This window comes from Ceratotherium simum, chromosome 29 (assembly GCF_057802395.1).
Source record: "Ceratotherium simum simum isolate JZ-2026a chromosome 29, ASM5780239v1, whole genome shotgun sequence".
Classification (NCBI taxonomy): domain Eukaryota; kingdom Metazoa; phylum Chordata; class Mammalia; order Perissodactyla; family Rhinocerotidae; genus Ceratotherium; species Ceratotherium simum.
The window spans coordinates 40,281,773-40,301,766 of record NC_141928.1 but is presented as its reverse complement, the minus strand read 5'-3'; the positions used below and the strand labels follow the sequence as shown (position 1 = coordinate 40,301,766).

Sequence of the window (19,994 nt, the reverse complement as noted above, 5' to 3'; positions counted from 1 at the left end):
TGTGTAGGGACACAGTGTTGACTGTATCACAGTTTCTGACCTCAAAGAACCACACTCTAGTCTGGGGGACAGACATGTAAACATAATATTATAATACCAGCACCCTCCAGCCAAAGGTTCTTAGGTTCTTCATCACCTTCCATATCCGTTTGTTCTTTATCCCTAGTTTAGAGGATCAGCTTTCTAGACTCTGTGTGTCACTTTGTTTTGTCATTTGAATGCATATATGACCCAGTAATGGTTCTGTGAGTCAAAATCATAAATTCTTATGTGTGTATACTTGTAAATGCCTCTTGAAAATGGTGCTTTAAAAGTGGGGGCGGGGATAGAGAGTATTCATTGAAGATCAAGTGATGGCTGTAGCCAATAGGTACTCCTAAAATTACTGCTATATGTACAAGAACGTTCTCTATGGTCCTTTTAGTCTAGGCCTTGGATTATGGCCTGGACCCTGGGGAAACCCAGTAACATGTGTAAGGGGAAGCTCCCTCCCCAAGCCCCGAACCCACAGTATCTGTAGCATTTAAAGAAAAAAAACTTTAAATTATGTACATAATGGGTATTTATTATATACAAATTAGAAAATACAGATGAAGCAAAAAGAATAAAATTAAAAATAACCCAAAATCAGGGCCGGCCCCGTGGCTTAGCAGTTAAGTGCGCGTGCTCCACTACTGGCGGCCCAGGTTCGGATCCCGTGCGCGCACAGACGCACCACTTCTCCGGCCATGCTGAGACTGTGTCCCACATACAGCAACTAGAAGGATGTGCAGCTATGACATACAACTCTCTACTGGGGCTTTGGGGGGAAAATAAATAAATAAATAAAATTAAGAAAAAAATAAATAAATAATGGCTTTGTTAAGATATAATTCACATACCATAAAATTCTGTAGTTTTGATTTTATTAACAGACTTGTGTAACCATCGCCACTGTCTGATTTCAGAACATTTTCATCACCCACTCCAAAGAGAACCTTTGTACCCATGAGCAGTCACTCCCCAGTTCCCAGTCCCTGGCAATCACTAATCTACTTTGTCTTTCTGTGGATTTGCCCATTTTTGACATTTCATGTAAATGGAATCATACAAAAAAGCCTTTTATGACTGGCTTCTTTGACTTACCTTTTTGAGGTTCATTCGTGTTATAGCATGTATCAGTACTCCATTCCTTTTGTTGCTACGTAATATTTTGTTATATGGATAGACCACATTATGTGTATCCAGTCATCAGTTGATGGACATTTGGGTTGTTTCTACTTTTTTAGCTACTGTGAATAACGCTGCTATGAATATTCATATACAAGCTTTTGTGTGAACATATGTTTTTCATTTCTCTTGGGGATATACCTAGGAGTAGAATTGCTGGGTCATATGGTAACTCTAATGTTTAACATTTTGAGGAACTACCAGACTGTTTTTCCAAAATGGCCGCACCATTTTATAATTCCTCCAGTGATGTTTGAGGGTTCCAGTTTCTCCACGTCCTCAACAACATTTGTTATTGTCTGTCTTTTATCTTAGCCATTGTAGTGGGTGTGAAGTGGTATCTCATTGTGGTTTTTATTTCTCTAATGACTAATGATGTTGAGCATCTTTTCACGTGCTTATTGACCATTTGTGTGTTGTCTTTGGTGAAATGTCTATTCAGGTTCTTTGCCCAGTTTTTAATTGGGTTATATGTCTTTTTATTGTTGAGTTTTTGTTGGGTTATATGTTTTTATTGTTTATTGATGACTATAAGAGTTCTTTATATATTCTAATCAGGAGTCTCTTATCAGATATATGATTTGAAAATATTTTCTCCCATTCTGTGGGTTGTCTTTTCACTTTCTTGATGATATCCTTTGAAGCACAAAGGTTTTTAATTTTTATGAAGTCCACTTCATCTATTTTCTCATTTATCACTTGGGCTTTTGGTGTCGTAGCTAAGAAACCATTGCCTAATCCAGAGATTTACTCCTATGTTTTCTTTTCTAATTCTTAATCTTGTAGCTCAGTTTAGCCTCTCTAGTTTCTGCCTTTCTTCATACCTACTCATTACCCCAATCAACACACAAAGGCTTGGAAGTCCAATAAAGGAGCATCACTCTCAGAAACGAAAGGAGGAAGAAAGGTGGTAAATACTTGCTTTTTAATTTTAATGTAATTTAACTTAACACAAATAATTATATTTTAATACTGTGTCCCTCACACATGTATTTATTAGCCATTTGGATTTTTTCTTTAATATATTGTCTGTTCATGTCCTTGAGCATGTGTGACTTGCCTAGCTCTTTATATACTCCACATGAAGAGCTGTAATCCTATGATCTAAATGAGTTAAAATTTTAAAAGTTGGTGGTATTAAGCCTTCAACTAAATGATGAAGAACTTAGGCAATGGGGGATTTAGACTCACGGTGGGTGGAAAGAAAATGATAGGAATAAAAAGGGAAGGAAGAGAAATGAATGAATTAGGAGAAGTTAGATATGAGGAGTCTGAGGGAGTGAAGACTGTTGGGACCTGAACTTGGTAGCACAGGAGACTAGAATGTGAGGAGGCCATTCTGCCACAGTCCAGCCAAGAGACCAGAGAAGCTCAGAATGGGCTCTGTGTTCTTGGAGCCAGGAAACCTTGAACAAGGGAGAACTTTACCTTAGCCTATCAGAGGTAAAACTGGGAAGAGAAGACTTTCTAGGGGACCCCCGTAGTGAAAGTTCTAGGCTAAAACTGGGCAGAATTTGGGCACTTCAGGTCTGTGCCCTGAGCTAGACAAATATTAAGAATGTATTATGCCTCTCTTGTTTGCCAGGCCTTATGTGATGTTGTGCTAGAGGTTGATACAAAAGAGATAAAAGTAGACCCCACCCCCATTGAGAAGGAAGAGGTTGGCATCAGCCATACTTGCAGTCAGTCATGCCCAGCACGGTCTCTGCATTCAAGAAGCTCCAGTACAGTAGTCAGGAGAGAGCATATCCTTAGCCCACAGCCATCAGAGAGGGACAGAGATTCTGGGGCTCAGAGGAGGAGAAAAGGGGTTCAAGATGACATAGGAGTCAAAAGATATAGTATATTTAAAAATATTTTTTAGCAAAATTATAGCTTATTGCTATGAGTACATGATATATTATTCGTATATCTGTAAACTTGCATGCTATAGCCGTGTCTAAGGCATCTCTATATCCCCTCAGTGCCTAGTACCCTTTCTGACATTCTAGGTGGATTTTTCTTAGTTATGTCACTATTCATACTTTTTTTTGTACTTAGGACTAGTCATCCTTTACTGCTAAGAACAGGGTCCTTGAAAGAGAAGGAGAAAGTTCTGTCCCTGAGATCCCCAGACCTTCATATGTGGCATTAAAAGGGGCCTGGCCTGTTGGCACAAGTGGATGCATGGTGAACTTAAAATGAAGGGGGAACTCAAGAGCTGGACCTGTGCAATGCAGAAAGTGTGGTGGGGTACCTCTGCCCTGTCGGGCTGTGTTATCAAGCTCCATCCTGACTGAGTCTTTTCTCCTCTTGGGCTCTTCTGCATCTGAAAATGATATGGGGAAGGGCATGTCCCTGACTTCCAGGGAGGTGACATTAGGTTCCCTTTCTTTCCCTCTCTCTCCAGGTGCCAAGGTCTCCTGATGAAATGTGTTCTGCCCCACTGGGCTCCGGGGGCAGTGTCTGGTGCTGTTGATGCCCTTGTTCGAACTTTCCAGAATGGATAGTCCCCCAAAGCTGACTGGAGAGACCCTCATCGTCCACCATATCCCCCTGGTGCACTGCCAAGTGCCAGACAGGCGGTGCTGTGGAGGGGCAAGTGGAGGTAGTGGGAGCATAAGACCCAATCCGTTCTGCCCGCCTGAGCTGGGCATCCCCCCGCCTGATCAAGACCTAGGACAAGCTGACTCCCTGTTGTACAACAGTCTGCCCTCTGCTCCAGGGGGATCTGCGCAGTCTGCAGACAGCACCAAGAGTAGAGGTCAGGATGGAAGAGGCCCCGGGGCCCCTAAACGACACAATCCCTTCTTGCTGCAGGATGGTGTGGCCGAGCCAGGATTTGGTGACCTGTATAATGACAGCATTGGTGATAGTGCCATCCAGCAGTCCTTCCACCTGCATGGGGCTGGCCAGCCCGCCTTCCAGCTATCCTCTTTCCAGCTGCCACCACCTGGCCCCAGAGTGGGCAGGCCATGGGGGTCAACACGTTGTCGGGCTGGAGTGGTGGAGGGGCAGGAACGGGAGCCAGTGACCACCTTGGATACCCAGCAGTGCAGCACTAGCCGCTGCTGCCGGCCAGAGCTGGAAGCAGAGACCATGGAGCTAGATGAGTGTGCAGGACCTGGTGGGAGTGGCAGTGGGGGTGGAGCCAGTGATACCTCTGGCTTTTCCTTTGACCAGGAATGGAAGCTCAGCTCAGATGAATCCCCAAGGAACCCCAGATGCTCAGGCTCAGGACCCCAGCACTGCCGCTGCAGTAGCACATCCAGTCAGTCCGAGGCGGCTGACCAGTCCATGGGCTATGTGAGTGACTCCTCCTGCAACAGCTCAGATGGTGTGCTGGTCACCTTCAGCACCCTCTACAACAAGATGCATGGCAACTCCCGTGCCAATCTTAACTCAGCCCCACAATCTTGCAGTGACTCTTCCTTCTGCAGCCATTCAGACTCTGGCGCCTTCTACCTGGACCTGCAAACCTCCCCAGCTGAGTCTAAGATGTCTTGTGAGTCCCACCACCCTGACAGTGGAGGAAGGGAAGGAGGCTATGGTTGTCCTCATGCCTCATCTCCTGAGCTCGATGCCAACTGCAACTCCTACCGGCCACACTGTGAGCCCTGCCCAGCTGTGGCTGACCTCACAGCCTGCTTCCAGAGCCAGGCCCGTCTTGTTGTAGCCACACAGAATTACTATAAACTTGTCACCTGTGACCTGTCCTCCCAATCATCCCCAAGCCCAGCTGGCTCTTCTATTACTAGCTGCTCTGAGGAACACACGAAGATAAGTCCTGCACCAGGCCCTGGCCCTAGCCAGCCCTCTGAGTATTACCTATTCCAGAAGCCAGAAATCCAGCCAGAGGAACAAGAAGCAGTGGGTTCCTCAGAGGAAGCAGCAGCTCCCGTGGGTCCTGCTGTGATCGAGGGGCAAGTGTACACTAATACTTCACCCCCTAACCTTAGCACTGGACGTCAGCGCTCTCGAAGCTATGATCGCAGCCTTGAGCGAAGCCCTCCTGTTCGCCTGGGCTCACTGGAACGCATGTTGAGTTGCCCAGTGCGCCTGAGTGAGGGCCCTGCAGCCCTGGCTGGGCCTAACTCCTCACCTAGGCGGGTCACTTCTTTTGCTGAGCTCGCCAGGGGCCGGAAGAAAGTCGCAGGCTCTGGCTCCCCCCCACTTCGAGTGAGCATTGGAGACTCCTCCCAGGAGTTCTCACCCATCCAAGAAACCCAACAAGATAGGGTGGACCCACTGGATAAGGGCACTCGCTGTAGCCATAGCCTACCACCCATGTCTTTGGGGCCAGGCATGGACCTACTTGGGCCAGAGCCCTGGTCCACCCAGGTCTGTCAGGGCCCCCAGTCCAGTGAGATGCCACCTGCTGGTCTCAGAGCTGCTGGGCAAGGCCACCTGACCCAGCTGATGGATCCAGGGCCTGCTCTCCCAGGGAGCTCAGCCAACAGCCATACCCAGAGGGATGCAAGAGCCAGAGCTGATGGTAAGGAACCTAGAGGCTGGAGAATACCAGGATATATGCATGGGCTTCTCAGTGATAAGGCCCTGCCAAGCACCCATCCATACTGGTAGAAGTTCCTCAGCCTAGATTGATCATTTTTCCAGTCCAGGGTATGTCCTATAGTGGTAATGGGGGGAAGGAGGAGAAACACTAAAACACTAAAAAACACTCTGAGGAGATAAAATCAGCAGGACTTAGAGACTGAGGTATTGGGAAAGGAAGTCCTCAGAAGGTTGTGATTCTAAGCCTGGGTGACTGGAAAGGTGATGATATGTGGATAGGGACTGCAAACACAGAAGTAGATGTACTGGAAAAGGGATAAGGCATGAGTTCAGTTTGGGACATTTAGGAATTTGCAGTGCTTCAGGGATATGCCCAACAGCCAAGGGACACGCCCAGTAGGCACACCACGCTGGGTGTCAGTGAAGTTCATTCTTTGATCAGTGATTGTAGTCACTCTTCAAAGATCCTGAGACCTGACACTTGACCTTTAAGCCTCCTAGGCCAGCTCTTTCCCTATTTATTTTATTACCTTTAAGTAATTATTTTATTAAGGCTCTATATTAAGTGGGTGCTGATGATCGAGAAATGAGAGGGACATTCTCTGCTCTCAAGGAATTCTAAGGATAGAAACAGAAAAGCAAGCAGATAATTAAAACGCAGAGATGGCGGTCTGTGGTCCTGGTCTATGAGAGGGGTATCGAAACAGACTTACATGTCAGAGAAGGACTGCTAACACAATTTACATTTAAGCACAGTCTAGAAAGACGATTAGGAATAGGCTTTGTGGAGACTTATAAGAAGAACATTCTAGGCTCATACAATAGTCTATACAAAACCACAAAGGCACAGAATAACTTGATGCTTTCCAGAAACGGCAGATAGTTTGGTTTAGCCATAGTGGGATGTGGATGGAACTATTAAAGGATTTTAATCAGGGAAGTGGCATTTTTTTTGTTTGTTTATAACAGTTTAGTGGCCCATTTTGATTTGCATTTTAGAAAGATCACTGGTTGTTTGGGTGGAAGGTGGATTGGAAAGGATGTCTCCCTGGAGGTCAGGAGGCCACTATGATCAGAGTCATTGGAATAAAAGTGGTAGTTGAAGCTGTGAGCGGATGAGAGCATCCAGGGAGAATGTGTGGAGTTATAAAGGGAACAAGGACAGAGCCCTGGGGATACAGTGATTTAAGGTGAGCAGAGCAACCCTCAAAGGAGACTGAGAAGAATTAGCCAGGAAAATAAAAACTAGAAGAGAGAGAAGTCACAGGAACCAAAGGAGGAGAAAGTTTCAAAAAGAGTTAGGTTCCACAAGTGATTTCCGAAGAGAAATCACTAAGATTAAGGCTGAAGAATCCGAGAGCAACATTTGGGAGTAGTAGTGAGGGCAGAAGCCAGATCTCAGAGAGTTTGGGAGGAAAGGGAGCTCAAGGAGAATTTGCTGTGCTGTAGCCTTAGGTTGGGTCTGTTGGCTTCTCAAAGGAAAGGTAAAAAACCATAAATGGTATTATCTCTGCCCTCAGGGAGATCACAGCCCATCAGAAGACTTCACGCTCTTGAACATACACTGCAGAGCTGCCCCTGGGGCCTGGGGTTTGGGGGGTTTCTAAGGAAGAGGGGGTCAGAAACAGCAGGGATTGGCCAGAGTTCTTTGGAACCCACTCCCTTAGACTGCAGTGTCTGCTGGGGTGTATCTAGGCACAGGGGATATACCTTGTTCTGAGGGCAAGAACAATCCTGGTCAAAGGTGAGAGGACAGGCATTAAAAGTGTTTTTTCTATTAGATAAGATTTTTCGTATCAAGATGCTGTTCTGTTGCATAAGTCTCCAGTGTTCTACCACAGGGCTCTTCTCTTGATTCTGTACAACTATTTTTTAGTCAAAAAATGAGCGGCAATTCCATGAATTCACGAATGACAAAAGAAGCTGAGATCTCTTTGAGATCCTGAGCAGCAGAATCAAGATTCAAAAGGATCTCACCAAATGTGGAAAGAACAAAACTAATAAAGCAGAGACCAATGTGAAGTTTGATATATAAGCTGTACTTGAGTTGATTTGGGATATTTAATTGATTGCAAACTCAGAATGAGTCAGCAGACTGGAAGGGCTTCCAAAAAGTGAAAATGACTGGATTAATTCATACACTCCAGAAGGAAAGAGTTGACAGTTCCCCTCTCCTCTGAACCAGTCAGTGCTTACCTGGAAGTTCTGGGCACTCCATTTTAAGAAGGAACTAAAGGACTGGGGCCATGTCACCTACACAAGAGCAGGCTTGGGTGAATGTGGTCTCTGTCTCCAGTTTTTTTAAGGGCTGTCACATAGAAAAGTGAGAAAACTTATTCTCTGTGTTCCCTGAGGGTAGAACAGAGACCAACTCCCCACAGTAGGTCCCCCTTCTTTCCTGATCTTATTCCTCTGCCTCAAACCCTATCCTGGGAACTTAGCAGGGAGGATTTAAAAAGGGTAGGAATAAACAGTCTAATTCAAACATACTTGATATAGGGGGTATAATAAAGCTACAGTTGGGAGGGTCAGCTCAGCCTTGAAATCTGATGTTTAAGTAAGTGGGAAGGAAAAAGACATTCCCAGCGGGAAAAGCAGTGTGCTTAAAGATGGGAATGGGCTGGGAAGAGTGGTGTCAATAAGGATAGCAGGTGTGGAAGTTTGAGGGGAGAGCAGTGTAATTTGTGGCAGGTGTGGACACCTACCTGGCTGAGGAGATCATCTTCTGCTGGCAGTAGGGGCCACAGGGGATCAAATAAAATTGGTATTTTAGGAAGCAAGCTGATTTATGTAAGAAGATTCTGGATGCAGTGAAACTAGCTTGAACCAACGGTGACAGTGGGGATTCATTCATTTAACAAATCTTTATTCAGTACCTACTATGTACCAGGCTCTGTTCTAGGCACTGGGGATACAACAATGAGCAATAAAAAACTCTGCTTTCTGGAGCCCTTATGAGGAGTAATAGAAAATAAACAAATAAGATAATTTCTGATAGTGAAAAAATGCTAAGGAGAAAATAAGCCAGGGTAATGAGATAGGAGTGTGACTTGCCAGAGGGGGCTGGGGTGGTCAGAGAAGGTCTTACTGAGGAGGTGATGTTTGAGCTGATGCCTGAACAATGAGATGATTGCGGGCAGAAAGAACAGCAGGTGCAAAAGGCCCCGCGATGTTAACGAACTTGGCATGTTTAAGGACAGAAGGAAGTATATAGCTGGAGCATAGCGAGGGAGAATCACAAAAGTTGCTCTCTAAGCACTGACTGGGGATGACAGGAGCATGCAATTTGACAATGCCCCCTGGGAGTGATTCTGAAACACCTTCCTGATGGGGCTGTGGTCACCATCCCCTTAAGACTCCCTGAAGTAAATAAGTGGGAAAAGATGAGGGATAGGAAAACATGGCCTGATACCATTTCATGTGTAGTACAATGTAGTAGAGAGAACAACAGTTAGACCTGGCTTAGGCAGAATTCTAGCTCTGCCACTTCCTAGTTGTGTTACCTTGGGCAAATGACTTAATCTCTAAATTTCCAGTACCCTCATCTGTCAAGTGAGGATACAGATTCCTGCTTCAGGCTTGTTGAGCGGCAGAGTTGTGCTAATGAGCCACACCTGGGGTATTAGGCGGTGTGGATGCTTATAGCGCCACCTTGTGTCCATTCAGGTGTTTACAGTGTGCACTATGTTGTATCAGCACTGCCCATACACAGACACTCCTGCCGTGCAGTGTCCTAGAGTTTTGTGTTTAGTTCTGAGCCCCATGTTTTGCGGGACGCTGACCTGAAGACTGGCTGAAAGAACAGGAGAGGACCAGTCTTGAGAAACACACCTCTCTGTGGAGGGAGCAGATGTGGACTCTGAGGCTCCAATGCCAGGATCATGAAAGAGTGAGAGTGGGTGGATAGCGGTAACAGGGGGCTGATTCTGGCTGCAAGTAATGAAATATTTTATTATGGTTAGATTTCCTCAAGAATGAAATGTGCTGACTTGAGAGGATACAAGGGATGATGATCTTGACCCTGAAAATCTGGGACCCTGACTCCAAGTCTTTAGGCCTTAGAAACAAAGAAAGTAGTGGTTCTGCCATTGACAGAAATGGAAGTCATCAGGAGATAGGAGAAAGGCTAACTGTTTTTAAACAGCAACTTTTAAGTGAAAGCAGCACCCTAAAGCACAGTGACCTAGAGATCAAGAGGAAGGTCGGGCTAAAGCTGTGAGTTCAGGAGTCATCTGTGTGCATGCATGAACTTGAGCAGTGCCGGGGAGAAAGTGTAAAGTGAGATATAAGAATTGAGCCTTAAGATACACTTACCTTTGAAGTCAAAAAAATGAAGAAAGGGTCAGAGTACAAGACAGTTCAGTATCATAACAACAGTAGGAAAAGTTTTACAAAAGAAGGGGGAGCAGTGTCAGATTCCACCCGCTTGGATTACCCCTACCCCATTCAGTGCCTACAACCTGGGTCCTGCCCATCCCTTCTCTTTTCCACAGTGAGCATCAGCTCCTGTCTGCTTCTTTGCTTCCTCTCATGCGGGTTTCAGTGTCTGTCTGATTCCTTCTCCATCCCTGTTGCCACAGGGGGTGTTGCTGAGAGCCGACCAGTCCTTCGCTACAGCAAGGAGCAGAGGCCAACCACGCTGCCCATCCAGCCCTTCGTGTTCCAGCACCACTTCCCCAAGCAGCTGGCCAAGGCCCGGGCCCTCCACAGCCTTTCCCAGCTCTACAGCCTCTCGGGCTGCAGCCGTGCACAGCAGCCTGCCCCACTGGCTGCCCCGAGTGCTCAAGTCCCAGCCCCAGCTCCTTCAGGGGAGTCACAAGCATCCACCAACAGAGGTGCCAGGAAAGGTGGCCCTGAGCCAGAAACCTCACGGCCGTCACCCCTGGGCAGCTACTCCCCCATTCGAAGTGCTGGCCCCTTTGGGCCCAGCACCGACTCTTCTGCTTCCACTTCATGCTCCCCTCCCTCAGAGCAGGCCACAGAAAGCCCACCCCCATGGAGCCACTCCTGTCCTCCTGCTGTCCAGCCTGCCACCTCCCAGCAGCCACAGAAGGAAGATCAGAAGATACTGACCTTGGCTGAGTACCGGCTCCATGGGACAGGAAGCCTGCCTCCTCTGGGCTCCTGGAGATCTAGCCTCAGCCGAGCAGAGAGCCTGGCCCGGGGAGGTGGTGAGGGCAGCATGGCCTCCAGACCCAGTAACGGTATGAGCTTCACTGCCTGCCCCCCTGACCCCAGGCACTTCCACCTCCCCTTTGAATGGTTTCTTATACTCTCTCCTGGGGTCAAAGGTTAAAATGTTTGCATCTCCTTCCCCAGCATCCGTGGATAATATCCACACACTCCCAATCCTCATGTTTTATATGGACCCATTGGGTAGAGATGAAATGCTGTCTCCTGCTAACTCTTACTTGTCTCTTCTGCTAATCTGTCTGCTTTCAGCCAACCACCTATCCCCTCAAGCACTCAAGTGGCGGGAATACAGGAGGAAGAACCCACTAGGGCCACCTGGCTTGTCAGGGAGCCTAGACCGAAGGCCACAGGAAGCTCGGCTGGTCCGAAGGAACCCCATCTTTGAGTTTCCTGGCTCCCTCAGTGCTGCTGGCCATCTGAACTGCCGGCTGAATGGTGTGTGGGCAAAGTCCCCAGTACACCCAGGGCAGGCTCTGCTACAGCTGGGAAGGGCTAGAGAAGGGGTCAGTCCCAAAGGAACCCACCTCAGGGTATAAGGCACAGAACTGAGCTGCAACTCTTGGAAAGAGAGTTGCTCAGGATTGATTTTTCTCTTCTTTCCAGGTCAAATAGTAAAGCCATTACCACTGACTTGCCCTGACTTCCAAGACCCCTTTTCCTTGACTGAGAAGCCTCCAGCTGAGTTTTGTCTGTCCCCAGATGGCAACTCAGAGGCCATTTCCATTGACCTGCTTCAGAAGAAAGGTGAATATTACCCCCAGCTCAAACCGGGAATTCTGTTGTCAGTACCTATTTGTGCCTGTTGCCCTACTGACTAGCCCTCCTGAATAGTTCCCTGTCTTAGAACTCCAAGTTCTGGGAGGACTTAGAGAGCACAGGCATTGGGGCAAGAGAAGTCTGTGTCCTGTGTGTTTTGAGTATGTGCGAGTGGGCCAGGGTCATTTATCAAATGCTTAAGAATGAGGCTTCAGTCTCCTCCCTCAGGGAGCTAAGGATGGTGAGGGAGACTGCCATGTCATAAATCAATGCCTGCGTGCTCTAATCCGGGGAGTTTAGGTACTACAGGGCCCAGCAGCTTGGGTAAGCGTGCTGGTAACATCTACTGAGAAATGGACTGACAAGGAACCACTCTTATTATCAAATAAGGGACCACTGAACTAAGAGAGAGAGCTGTTTAAAGATGGTGGGAAAGAATTGAGCATAACTGTGGGCTGAAGCAAAGGAGCCTGTGAAAAGGGAGAAAGATGAAGCCAAGGTCCCTTGCAGAGGCAGAGTGGGAGAGTCAAAGCTTAGGAAGAGGGAAGAACCTTGGGCAGGAAGGGGTACAATAGCCACCTTCCTCCAAGGTGGAGGGAGTGAGGGGGGGAGGGAAGAGGTGGGAGAGAGGATAGATATAATATAGTTATGTCTTTTGGATGGAAAGGGAAGTTGAATTCATGATCAGTAGCCTCTGTTCTCTGTGTGGAGTAGAACCAAGGGCTTGAGAAGAGGGGTAAAGATTTGGCACAGCAACTTGAGAGCATAGTAGAGGCACATCAAAGAAGTCCCCTGGTCAGTCACTGATGGGGGTGGCCCTGGACTTTCTCCAGCAGCCTGGTTTCTCAGAGTGGAGAAGACAGATGGTTAGATTGATCTAGGATTGGAGTAAGAGGGCAAGGAAGTTGAGGACGTTGAAGGCCTTGATGATGGAATCATTGAGGTGGATCCAGGCTGGCAGGTGAAAACAGGAGGGGCTTGAGAACTAGGCAAAAACAGGTAGGGGCCAGGGCCTGGTGCCTTGGTGAGACCCATGTGCAGGGAAAGAGAGTGTGGAAGCCCTTTCCTCTCTCCACTGAGGGCTCAGTCCCAGCTGAGTTGCCCAGGGACATGCTTAGGGACCTGTCACATCAAATTCTTGCTTGCAGGGCTGGTGAAAGCTGTTAACACTGCTGTGGACCTCATCGTGGCCCATTTTGGCACAAGCCGGGATCCTGGGGTGAAGGTAGGCAAGAAACTGGAGAGTTCAGCTCTGCCCTGCTGACCCTCACCTATTCTGTGCTACCATCTTCCCTTGCTTTCTTGCATCTAGAGCCCAGAGTTGGGTACTTAGGGATGCGGATCGCAAGAGAAGCACCATTAGGGCTGATTAAGAGAGTCGGAGAGGACCAAGGTCCGGCTTCACATGATTCCCTGTACTTCCCTACTGCATCTGCAGGCAAAGCTGGGGAATAGTTCTGTGAGCCCCAATGTAGGCCACCTGATTCTGAAGTACTTGTGCCCTGCGGTCCGGGCTGTGCTGGAGGACGGGCTCAAGGCCTTTGTGCTAGATGTCATCATCGGGCAACGTAAGAACATGCCATGGAGTGTGGTTGAGGCTTCCACACAGCTAGGTAAGTGCTGGGTGGCAAGAGGGGGACCCTAGGCTGAATTTAGGGTTCCAGTGATTGGGCATGTGACCTCAACTCTGGCTTCCTCCCAGGCCCATCCACCAAGGTCCTGCACGGCCTCTACAACAAAGTCAGCCAATTCCCAGAGCTCACCAGTCATACCATGCGCTTCAATGCCTTCATCCTTGGCCTGCTCAAGTAAGTATGTGGAGCAATGAGATCTGCAAACCACTGGCTCTTCCCCTGGGCTCAGCCACCTCTGAGCAACCAACTCCCTAGACTGAGACAGAAAGGGGATCTGCGGGATCTGTGGCCAGGGCCCAGTCTCACTTTCTCCCTACCTAGCTAAAGCCTCTCTCAGTAGGTCTCTGGTTTCCCACCATACCCACGACCCTCTGGCACTGATCACCAACGTGGTCTTCTGCTTTTATAATTCCATAATCTGGCTTATTTGGAAATTAATCAGGTTCTCAGTTTCTCTGAATATTGTAAACTCTGATCCTCTCAATTCCAGCACTGCTTCAAAATCTTGCTTGACCCCAAGTCCACCTTGGGACCCACATCACAGTATTCATGTTTCTCAAGTATGGGCTCAGTCATCTCCTTTGGCCCTGAGCTACCCTTTACTCTCCCTCAGTAGCTGCCCTGACTTCTCGGGTCTTGCGCAAGCCAGCTCCATTCTAGGAAGTGATTGGCTTATGAATCACATGTTCACCCCCTCCCTACATCCCCACTGACTTTCTAGAACTTTATTACATGAAATGAACCAGGTAGCATCCCTGCCATAGAAGGGAGATGTTCACCTGTGCCTCTGCCCTGGGTCTGTCTCCTTTGTACCTTATCATCTGGCTATATCCACACAACACTCAACTCTCTTCTCCTGTCCCTACAGCATCCGGTCTCTGGAGTTCTGGTTTAATCACCTCTATAACCACGAAGGTAATGCCCAGAACCCTGCTCTCTCTTGCACTCAGTATAGGCCAGATCTCAGAGGCTCAGAAGAGGGAGGCACAGCTGTCATTTCAGATGCTAGAGGTGGGGAGGGGAACACACAAGCTTTCATCCTCAAAGCTTGGGCTTGTGTTAGAGCCTTGGAGTCAGGCAGTCTGAAAGTCAGGGTGGCCAGGAACCCCAACACCTCTCCTCTAAACTCGGGGCCTCCACTTAAGGTTGTGGAGTTTATGTACCACACAACTTGAAGAGGCATCGTTTACGCTGTCGTACTTCTAAGTGGCACACTACCCAGCCTGTGCAGCAGTCTGCGGTGGCTCTGCCCAGGCTGACTTTCACAGGCCCATGCCAGACCAGGCTCTGCTTGTCTGTATGGCTCAGTCCCTCTCTCTTTCTCCCCTAGATATCATCCAGACCCACTACCAGCCATGGGGCTTCCTGAGCGCAGCACATACTGTGTGCCCTGGCCTCTTTGAGGAGCTGCTGCTGCTGCTACAGCCCCTGGCCTTGCTGCCCTTCAGCCTCGACTTGCTGTTCCAGCACCGGCTGCTGCAAAGTGGGCAGCAGCAGCGGCAGCACAAGGAGCTGCTGCGGGTGTCCCAGAACCTGCTGCTGTCTGCCCACTCAACGCTGCAGCTGGCCCAGGCCCGGGGCCAGGAGGGCCCCAGAGACGTGGACAGGGCAGCCCGTGGGGAGCGGGTGAAGGGTGTGGGTGCCCCAGAAGGTGGAGAAGATGAGGAGGAAGTGGAGGAGACAGAAGAGGCAGCAGAGGATGCTGGGGGCTCAGGGTGTGGCAGGGGGTCCCGAGGTGGGCAGGCTGGCTGGTGGTACCAGCTCATGCAGAGCTCCCAGGTCTACATCGATGGCTCCACTGAGGGTTCAAGGTTCCCCCGAGGTGGCAGCAATAGCAGCAGTGGCAGCAGCAGTGAGAAAAAGAAAGGGGCCGGAGGTGGGGGGCCACCTCCCCGAGAGGGAGTAGTGGAGGGAGCTGAGGCCTGCCCTGCTCCTGAGGAGACCCTGGGCTGGGACAGGGGCTGGCCCTTCTGGATGGGGAGCCCCCCTGATTCTGTACTGGCTGAGCTGAGACGCAGTCGGGAGAGGGAGGGGTCCACTGCCCCCCCAGCAGAAAATGAGGAAGGAGCCTCAGGGCCTTCACCTGGGGGCATCAAGTGGGGACACCTCTTTGGGTCCCGAAAGGCTCAGCGGGAAGCCCGGCCCACAAACAGGTAAGAGGCAGCCCACGGTGTACACGAAGGGAGTGGGGGTACCTGATCTAAGCCAGGGAACAGACAGAGCCAGAGCCCCAGCTGCTGTCCCCTAGGCTACCGTCAGACTGGCTGAGCCTGGACAAGTCCATGTTCCAACTAGTGGCACAGACAGTGGGTGCCCGCCAGGAGCCAGAGCCCAAGGAGAGCCCGCAGGAGCCACACTCTCCAGCCCTGCCCTCTAAGCCTCCATGGTGAGTCCTGGGGGACAGAAGGATTGGGGGGCTGGGTTTGGCTGCGGGTGGGGCTTCTCTGACATTCATCTGTTGTTTCCCCAGCCAGGTGAAGGCACTGTGCCACCATCTGGCCACAGGCCCTGGACTGCTGAGCTTCCACAAGGGAGATATCCTACGGGTGCTGGGGCCAGCCAGAGGAGACTGGCTGCATTGCAGCCATGGCGCTGACACAGGCCTGGTGCCTCTGGCCTACGTGACCTTGACCCCAACTCCAAGTCCAATCCCCAGAAGCAGCCAAAACTGAGGCCCTGTGCATGCTGGTGGCCTCAGGGACCCTCATAACCCCCAGACTCGGAGCCTGAGAGCCCTTCCCTCTGGCTTGGCTACTGAGAGTAGACTGAGAGCTGGGGGCCACATATCCCTGTGCTCAGTATTAATCACTCCCCCTTAACTGTCCCAGTGACCTTGTCCAGACCTCTACCCAGGAAAGGAGGGAAGGGACACAGCACTGGACTGCCAGGATTTCCCCAGCCCATTTGGGGCAGCCCTTCCATGGGTACAGACAAGCATGTCCCTATGGAGGGAGTGACTGGAGGCCCATTTGCAGGGTTCCCTAGGCCAGGTGGTGAGGTGGCGGGGTGACAGTATTGGGGCCAGATCTCTAAGCCCCTAGCTGTAAATAGGCTGTGGCCAGTGCCTGGTGGTCAAAAGAGGGAGGAGGAGCCCAGGCTTCTGTTTGTGTATTTATTTATTTATTTATAACACCTATTAATAAAAAAGGTGCTCGGCCTCCAAACCATTCTCTTTGTGGCTCCCCCCACCCTCTGGTCCACCTCGCTTCCTTCCAAAAGGATGGCTGGGATAGGATGAACAGGGAAGAGAGAACTTGAGGTCCAGGTACCTACACCAGGAGCTGCTGCTGGAGGGTGCTGAGGCCCAGAGCATCATGGGTGAGATGGCCATATGTGCGGCCAAACTGGAACTTATACCCTGTGTGGCCAAGAGAGTCTGTCACTTGTAGCCAGTGGCATGGAAAAGCCATTTATTTCTCAGCATGTTGCCTAGACCCTCCAAAATCTGGTCCTGACTCCCCAGGGTGAGCTACCTCAGTTTCCTTTTCTGCCCTATGGTAAAGCTGAACCACATGATCTGAGGTCCCCCCATATCTATTAGTTCCATCCCCCTAAACCACCTCCACCTATCCCACACACACACACAATATTCCAGTCCCCAAAGCCTCCCTCTGGGGCTATCCTTACCTGGCACATGGTCCCCGTAGTTAGGTAAAAGGCCCAGATTCTGAGAGTAGGTCCTGGAAAGTGGGGGGAGATGTTTGGGATCTTTCTGGGGTCTGCCCCATGAATACATCTGTCCAAATTCCTGCAGTGCCTGGTTGGTGAGCACAGGAAAGCTGGAGCCGAAGAGGAAGCGGGCACGGGGCACATAACCAGTGAAGCCTGGGGGAGGGGATACTGAGTGAAGACCTCCTGGGCGCCTCCCCACGCCTTTGGTCATTACCCACCTCCTCTCACCTGACTTGAAGAACTTGTGAGGATCTCTGTCAGCCATGGAATAGGGGGAAGCCTTGTGAGGAGAAGCAGATAGAAGAAAAATAGGGCTATCAAATTCAGGTCCTGTGCTCTAACAAGCTCCCAGGGAGGTGGAGCTGGCAGTCAACCTCACATCCCATGTACCCACAGCCATGCTACTCGTGGCCACCCCCAGGCCTGGCCACACAGACGTAAGGCTCCCCACTCCCACCCCACTGCAGACCCCTCAGCTATCTGGGTCTCACTCGTTCCGCCTCCTGTCCCAGCTCTGGCTCCTCGGCCTTCGGCTCTGGCTCTGGCTCTGGCTCTCAGGCTTGCTCCACGTCTTTTCCTCCCTTAGCCTCCTTTGGCAGCTCTTGACTCCCATGTCCCCCACGCCACTGAGTAAAACCATGCAGAGCCTCAGCCCAGACCTGGCTGCAGTTCTTGGCAAAAATGAACTGTGCCTGGGGTACAAAACCTGGGTGGGCAGGGGCAAGGAAGATTTCTGTTAGTGTTTGGGACACGTGTTGTGGTATGGGGGCACCTGTTCATACCTGTGTACATACCTGTGTACCCAGGGATCATGCTGGAGCTGAGCCTTTCGTGCGCGTGCCTGACATGCAGGCTTCCTCTGGGAACCTCGGGAGATCTTGGAGGCCGAATGCGAGGCAGAAGTGTGCAACGGGCAGGGGGCTAGGCTAGGCCAGGCCAGGAGAGCCTCGAAGTAGCTGACCATTTGCCTGCCCATAGGTCTGGCCCATGCTGGACCGAAGTAGTGGGCAGTGTCCAGTGTACCTATAGTACAGGACTCACCCACTCACCTCCAGAGTCCCTCTGCACCCCCCATCCCCAGAAGCAGAAGCAGAGATCTCTGAAGCCCTAGTCTTTTCTAGACTCAGCTGTGTATATATTTGGAGCAGGCATTTCTCAGTTCTCTGTCTGGGTTTTGAACCCTTCCCCTCTGCTGTTACCCTGTTACCAAGGAGAAGACAACACAGAGCTTTGTGGCAGGCCCAGCTACCACATTTCCCTTGCTTTTCTATCCAACACCGTAGATATCCCAGCCCTGAGCCTCCCAAACTGCTATGTCCAGTTGGCCCCGGAGGTCTAGAGGGGCACAACTCCTATCCCTCTACCCCTATTCCCAGAAGCAAGCTGGGTGTGCTCTGGGTAGAAGTGTTACCCCGGGATATAATGAGGGTTCAGCCCCAGTATGAAGGTGCTGGCCATAGCCGTGGGAACCCAGGCAGTTCCTTTTGTTTCCCTTTGAGCCGAGGCTCTGGGCTGTGTGTACTGTGTCCAGGGCAATGGGGCCGAGCCAGAGGCAGGAGGCAGGGCCAAGGGAGGAGCGAGGGGAGGGGCGCTAGTGAGATGACGGCCAGGGCCAAGGCCAGCAGAACAGGAGAGCAGAGGCTCACTGGTCTGTCTACTCCAGAACGCAGTCCTGCCACCTGTGGGCAGGGAAGAGGCTGAGTACAGCCTCCCCACGCCAGGACCGAAGGAAGCCCTAAGGTGGGAGGTGGGAGAGCAACAACTGTGAAGTTCATTCAGCTCTGTCTCAAAAGAGGACCCTTCCTTCTTAAGCCCCCGTCTGAGCACCTGCCTGAGGAGATGTGGATTCTACTCTTTGTGAGTCTTGAGTGAAGGTAATGCAGTTCCTGGGAAAAGGGGGTCTCTGAGGGGAGCCCAGAGCCCGGGGGGAGGTCATAGGGGAAAAAAGGAAACTAGAGACCTCTAGGCAGTGACATTAAGTTTATTTTCAATAATGTAATTTAACAGGAATGATTTTTTGGATTCCTACTATAATTTGGATCATCATCCATTCAACAAATATGCCATGCTCTGCTAGGCACACTCCGCAGTGGCAGAATGTACACTATGAAAGAGTCAGAACAGCTGAGCCCCATGTGACTTTGGGCGGGTCATTTAGTATTTCTGAACCCCACTGTCCTCATCTATAAAATGCAGATACTACTACTCTCCCTCGCACTGTTGTGAGGCTCAAAGGAATGTGTGCAAGTGTGTTTGTAACGATCAAGACCAAGAAGCCGGGGCCGGCCTCGTGGCTTAGCGGTTAAGTGTGGCACTCCGCTACTGGCGGCCCGGGTTCGGAACCCCGGGCACGCACCGACGCACCACTTCTCCGGCCATGCTGAGGCCGCGTCCCATATACAGCAACTAGAAGGATGTGCAATTATGACATACAGCTATGTACTGGGGCTTTGGGGGGGGAAAAAAAGGAGGAGGATTGGCAATAGATGTTAGCTCAGAGCCTATCTTCCTCAGCAAAAAAAAAAAAGGAGGATTAGCACAGATGTTAGCTCAGGGCTGATCTTCCTCACAAAAAAAGACCAGGAAGCCGGAATGGTAGGGTAGAGGAAAGAGCAGGGGGTGAGGTCAGACAGTCACGGGCTCCTAATAGCTTGTGGCCTTGAGCCGACCCTACTGCTCTGAGCAGGTGACTTGACTTCTTCTGAGCCTGAATTCCCTAAGCTCTACCATGAAGGTTAAAATAATCTAACCTACCAAGGTGCTGTTTGTTAAGGGTAAAGTCAGATAGATAGTGTGTGTGCAAGAACTTACCCCAGCACCTGGCACACAGCTACTAAAACTTTATTTCCTTCTCTATTGTCTGTCTAATACTGTCTCTAAGCTTCTAACACATATGGGCGATCAATGGATGGTTAGTAAATTCAGTGGCTGTGGGTTTTTTTTTTACTGTGGGAGTTCAAGGGAAGGAGATATGAGGGTAATGTTGCGGTTTAAGACTAGGAGGCAAATTAGAATTTAAGAAAGCAATTCAAATTC

General features: G+C 50.0%; 1 protein-coding gene across 3 annotated transcripts in view; it reads left to right on the top strand.

The window, feature by feature from the left end:
- RUSC2 (RUN and SH3 domain containing 2) overlaps window positions 1–16,469 on the top strand; it is a 67,346-nt gene extending 50,877 nt beyond the window's left edge. For all 3 annotated transcript variants that reach the window (XM_087419538.1, XM_087419536.1, XM_004443253.3), the window contains 11 exons: window positions 3,599–5,683; window positions 10,284–10,907; window positions 11,146–11,331; window positions 11,500–11,640; window positions 12,801–12,877; window positions 13,091–13,265; window positions 13,355–13,460; window positions 14,155–14,201; window positions 14,617–15,439; window positions 15,535–15,672; window positions 15,757–16,469. In XM_087419538.1, the coding sequence (XP_087275664.1) occupies window positions 3,667–5,683; window positions 10,284–10,907; window positions 11,146–11,331; window positions 11,500–11,640; window positions 12,801–12,877; window positions 13,091–13,265; window positions 13,355–13,460; window positions 14,155–14,201; window positions 14,617–15,439; window positions 15,535–15,672; window positions 15,757–15,958 (4,536 nt within the window). In that variant the 5' untranslated portion in view covers window positions 3,599–3,666 and the 3' untranslated portion in view covers window positions 15,959–16,469. The remainder of the gene's footprint in view (window positions 1–3,598; window positions 5,684–10,283; window positions 10,908–11,145; window positions 11,332–11,499; window positions 11,641–12,800; window positions 12,878–13,090; window positions 13,266–13,354; window positions 13,461–14,154; window positions 14,202–14,616; window positions 15,440–15,534; window positions 15,673–15,756) is intronic.
- The last annotated feature ends 3,525 nt before the right edge of the window (window positions 16,470–19,994 follow it).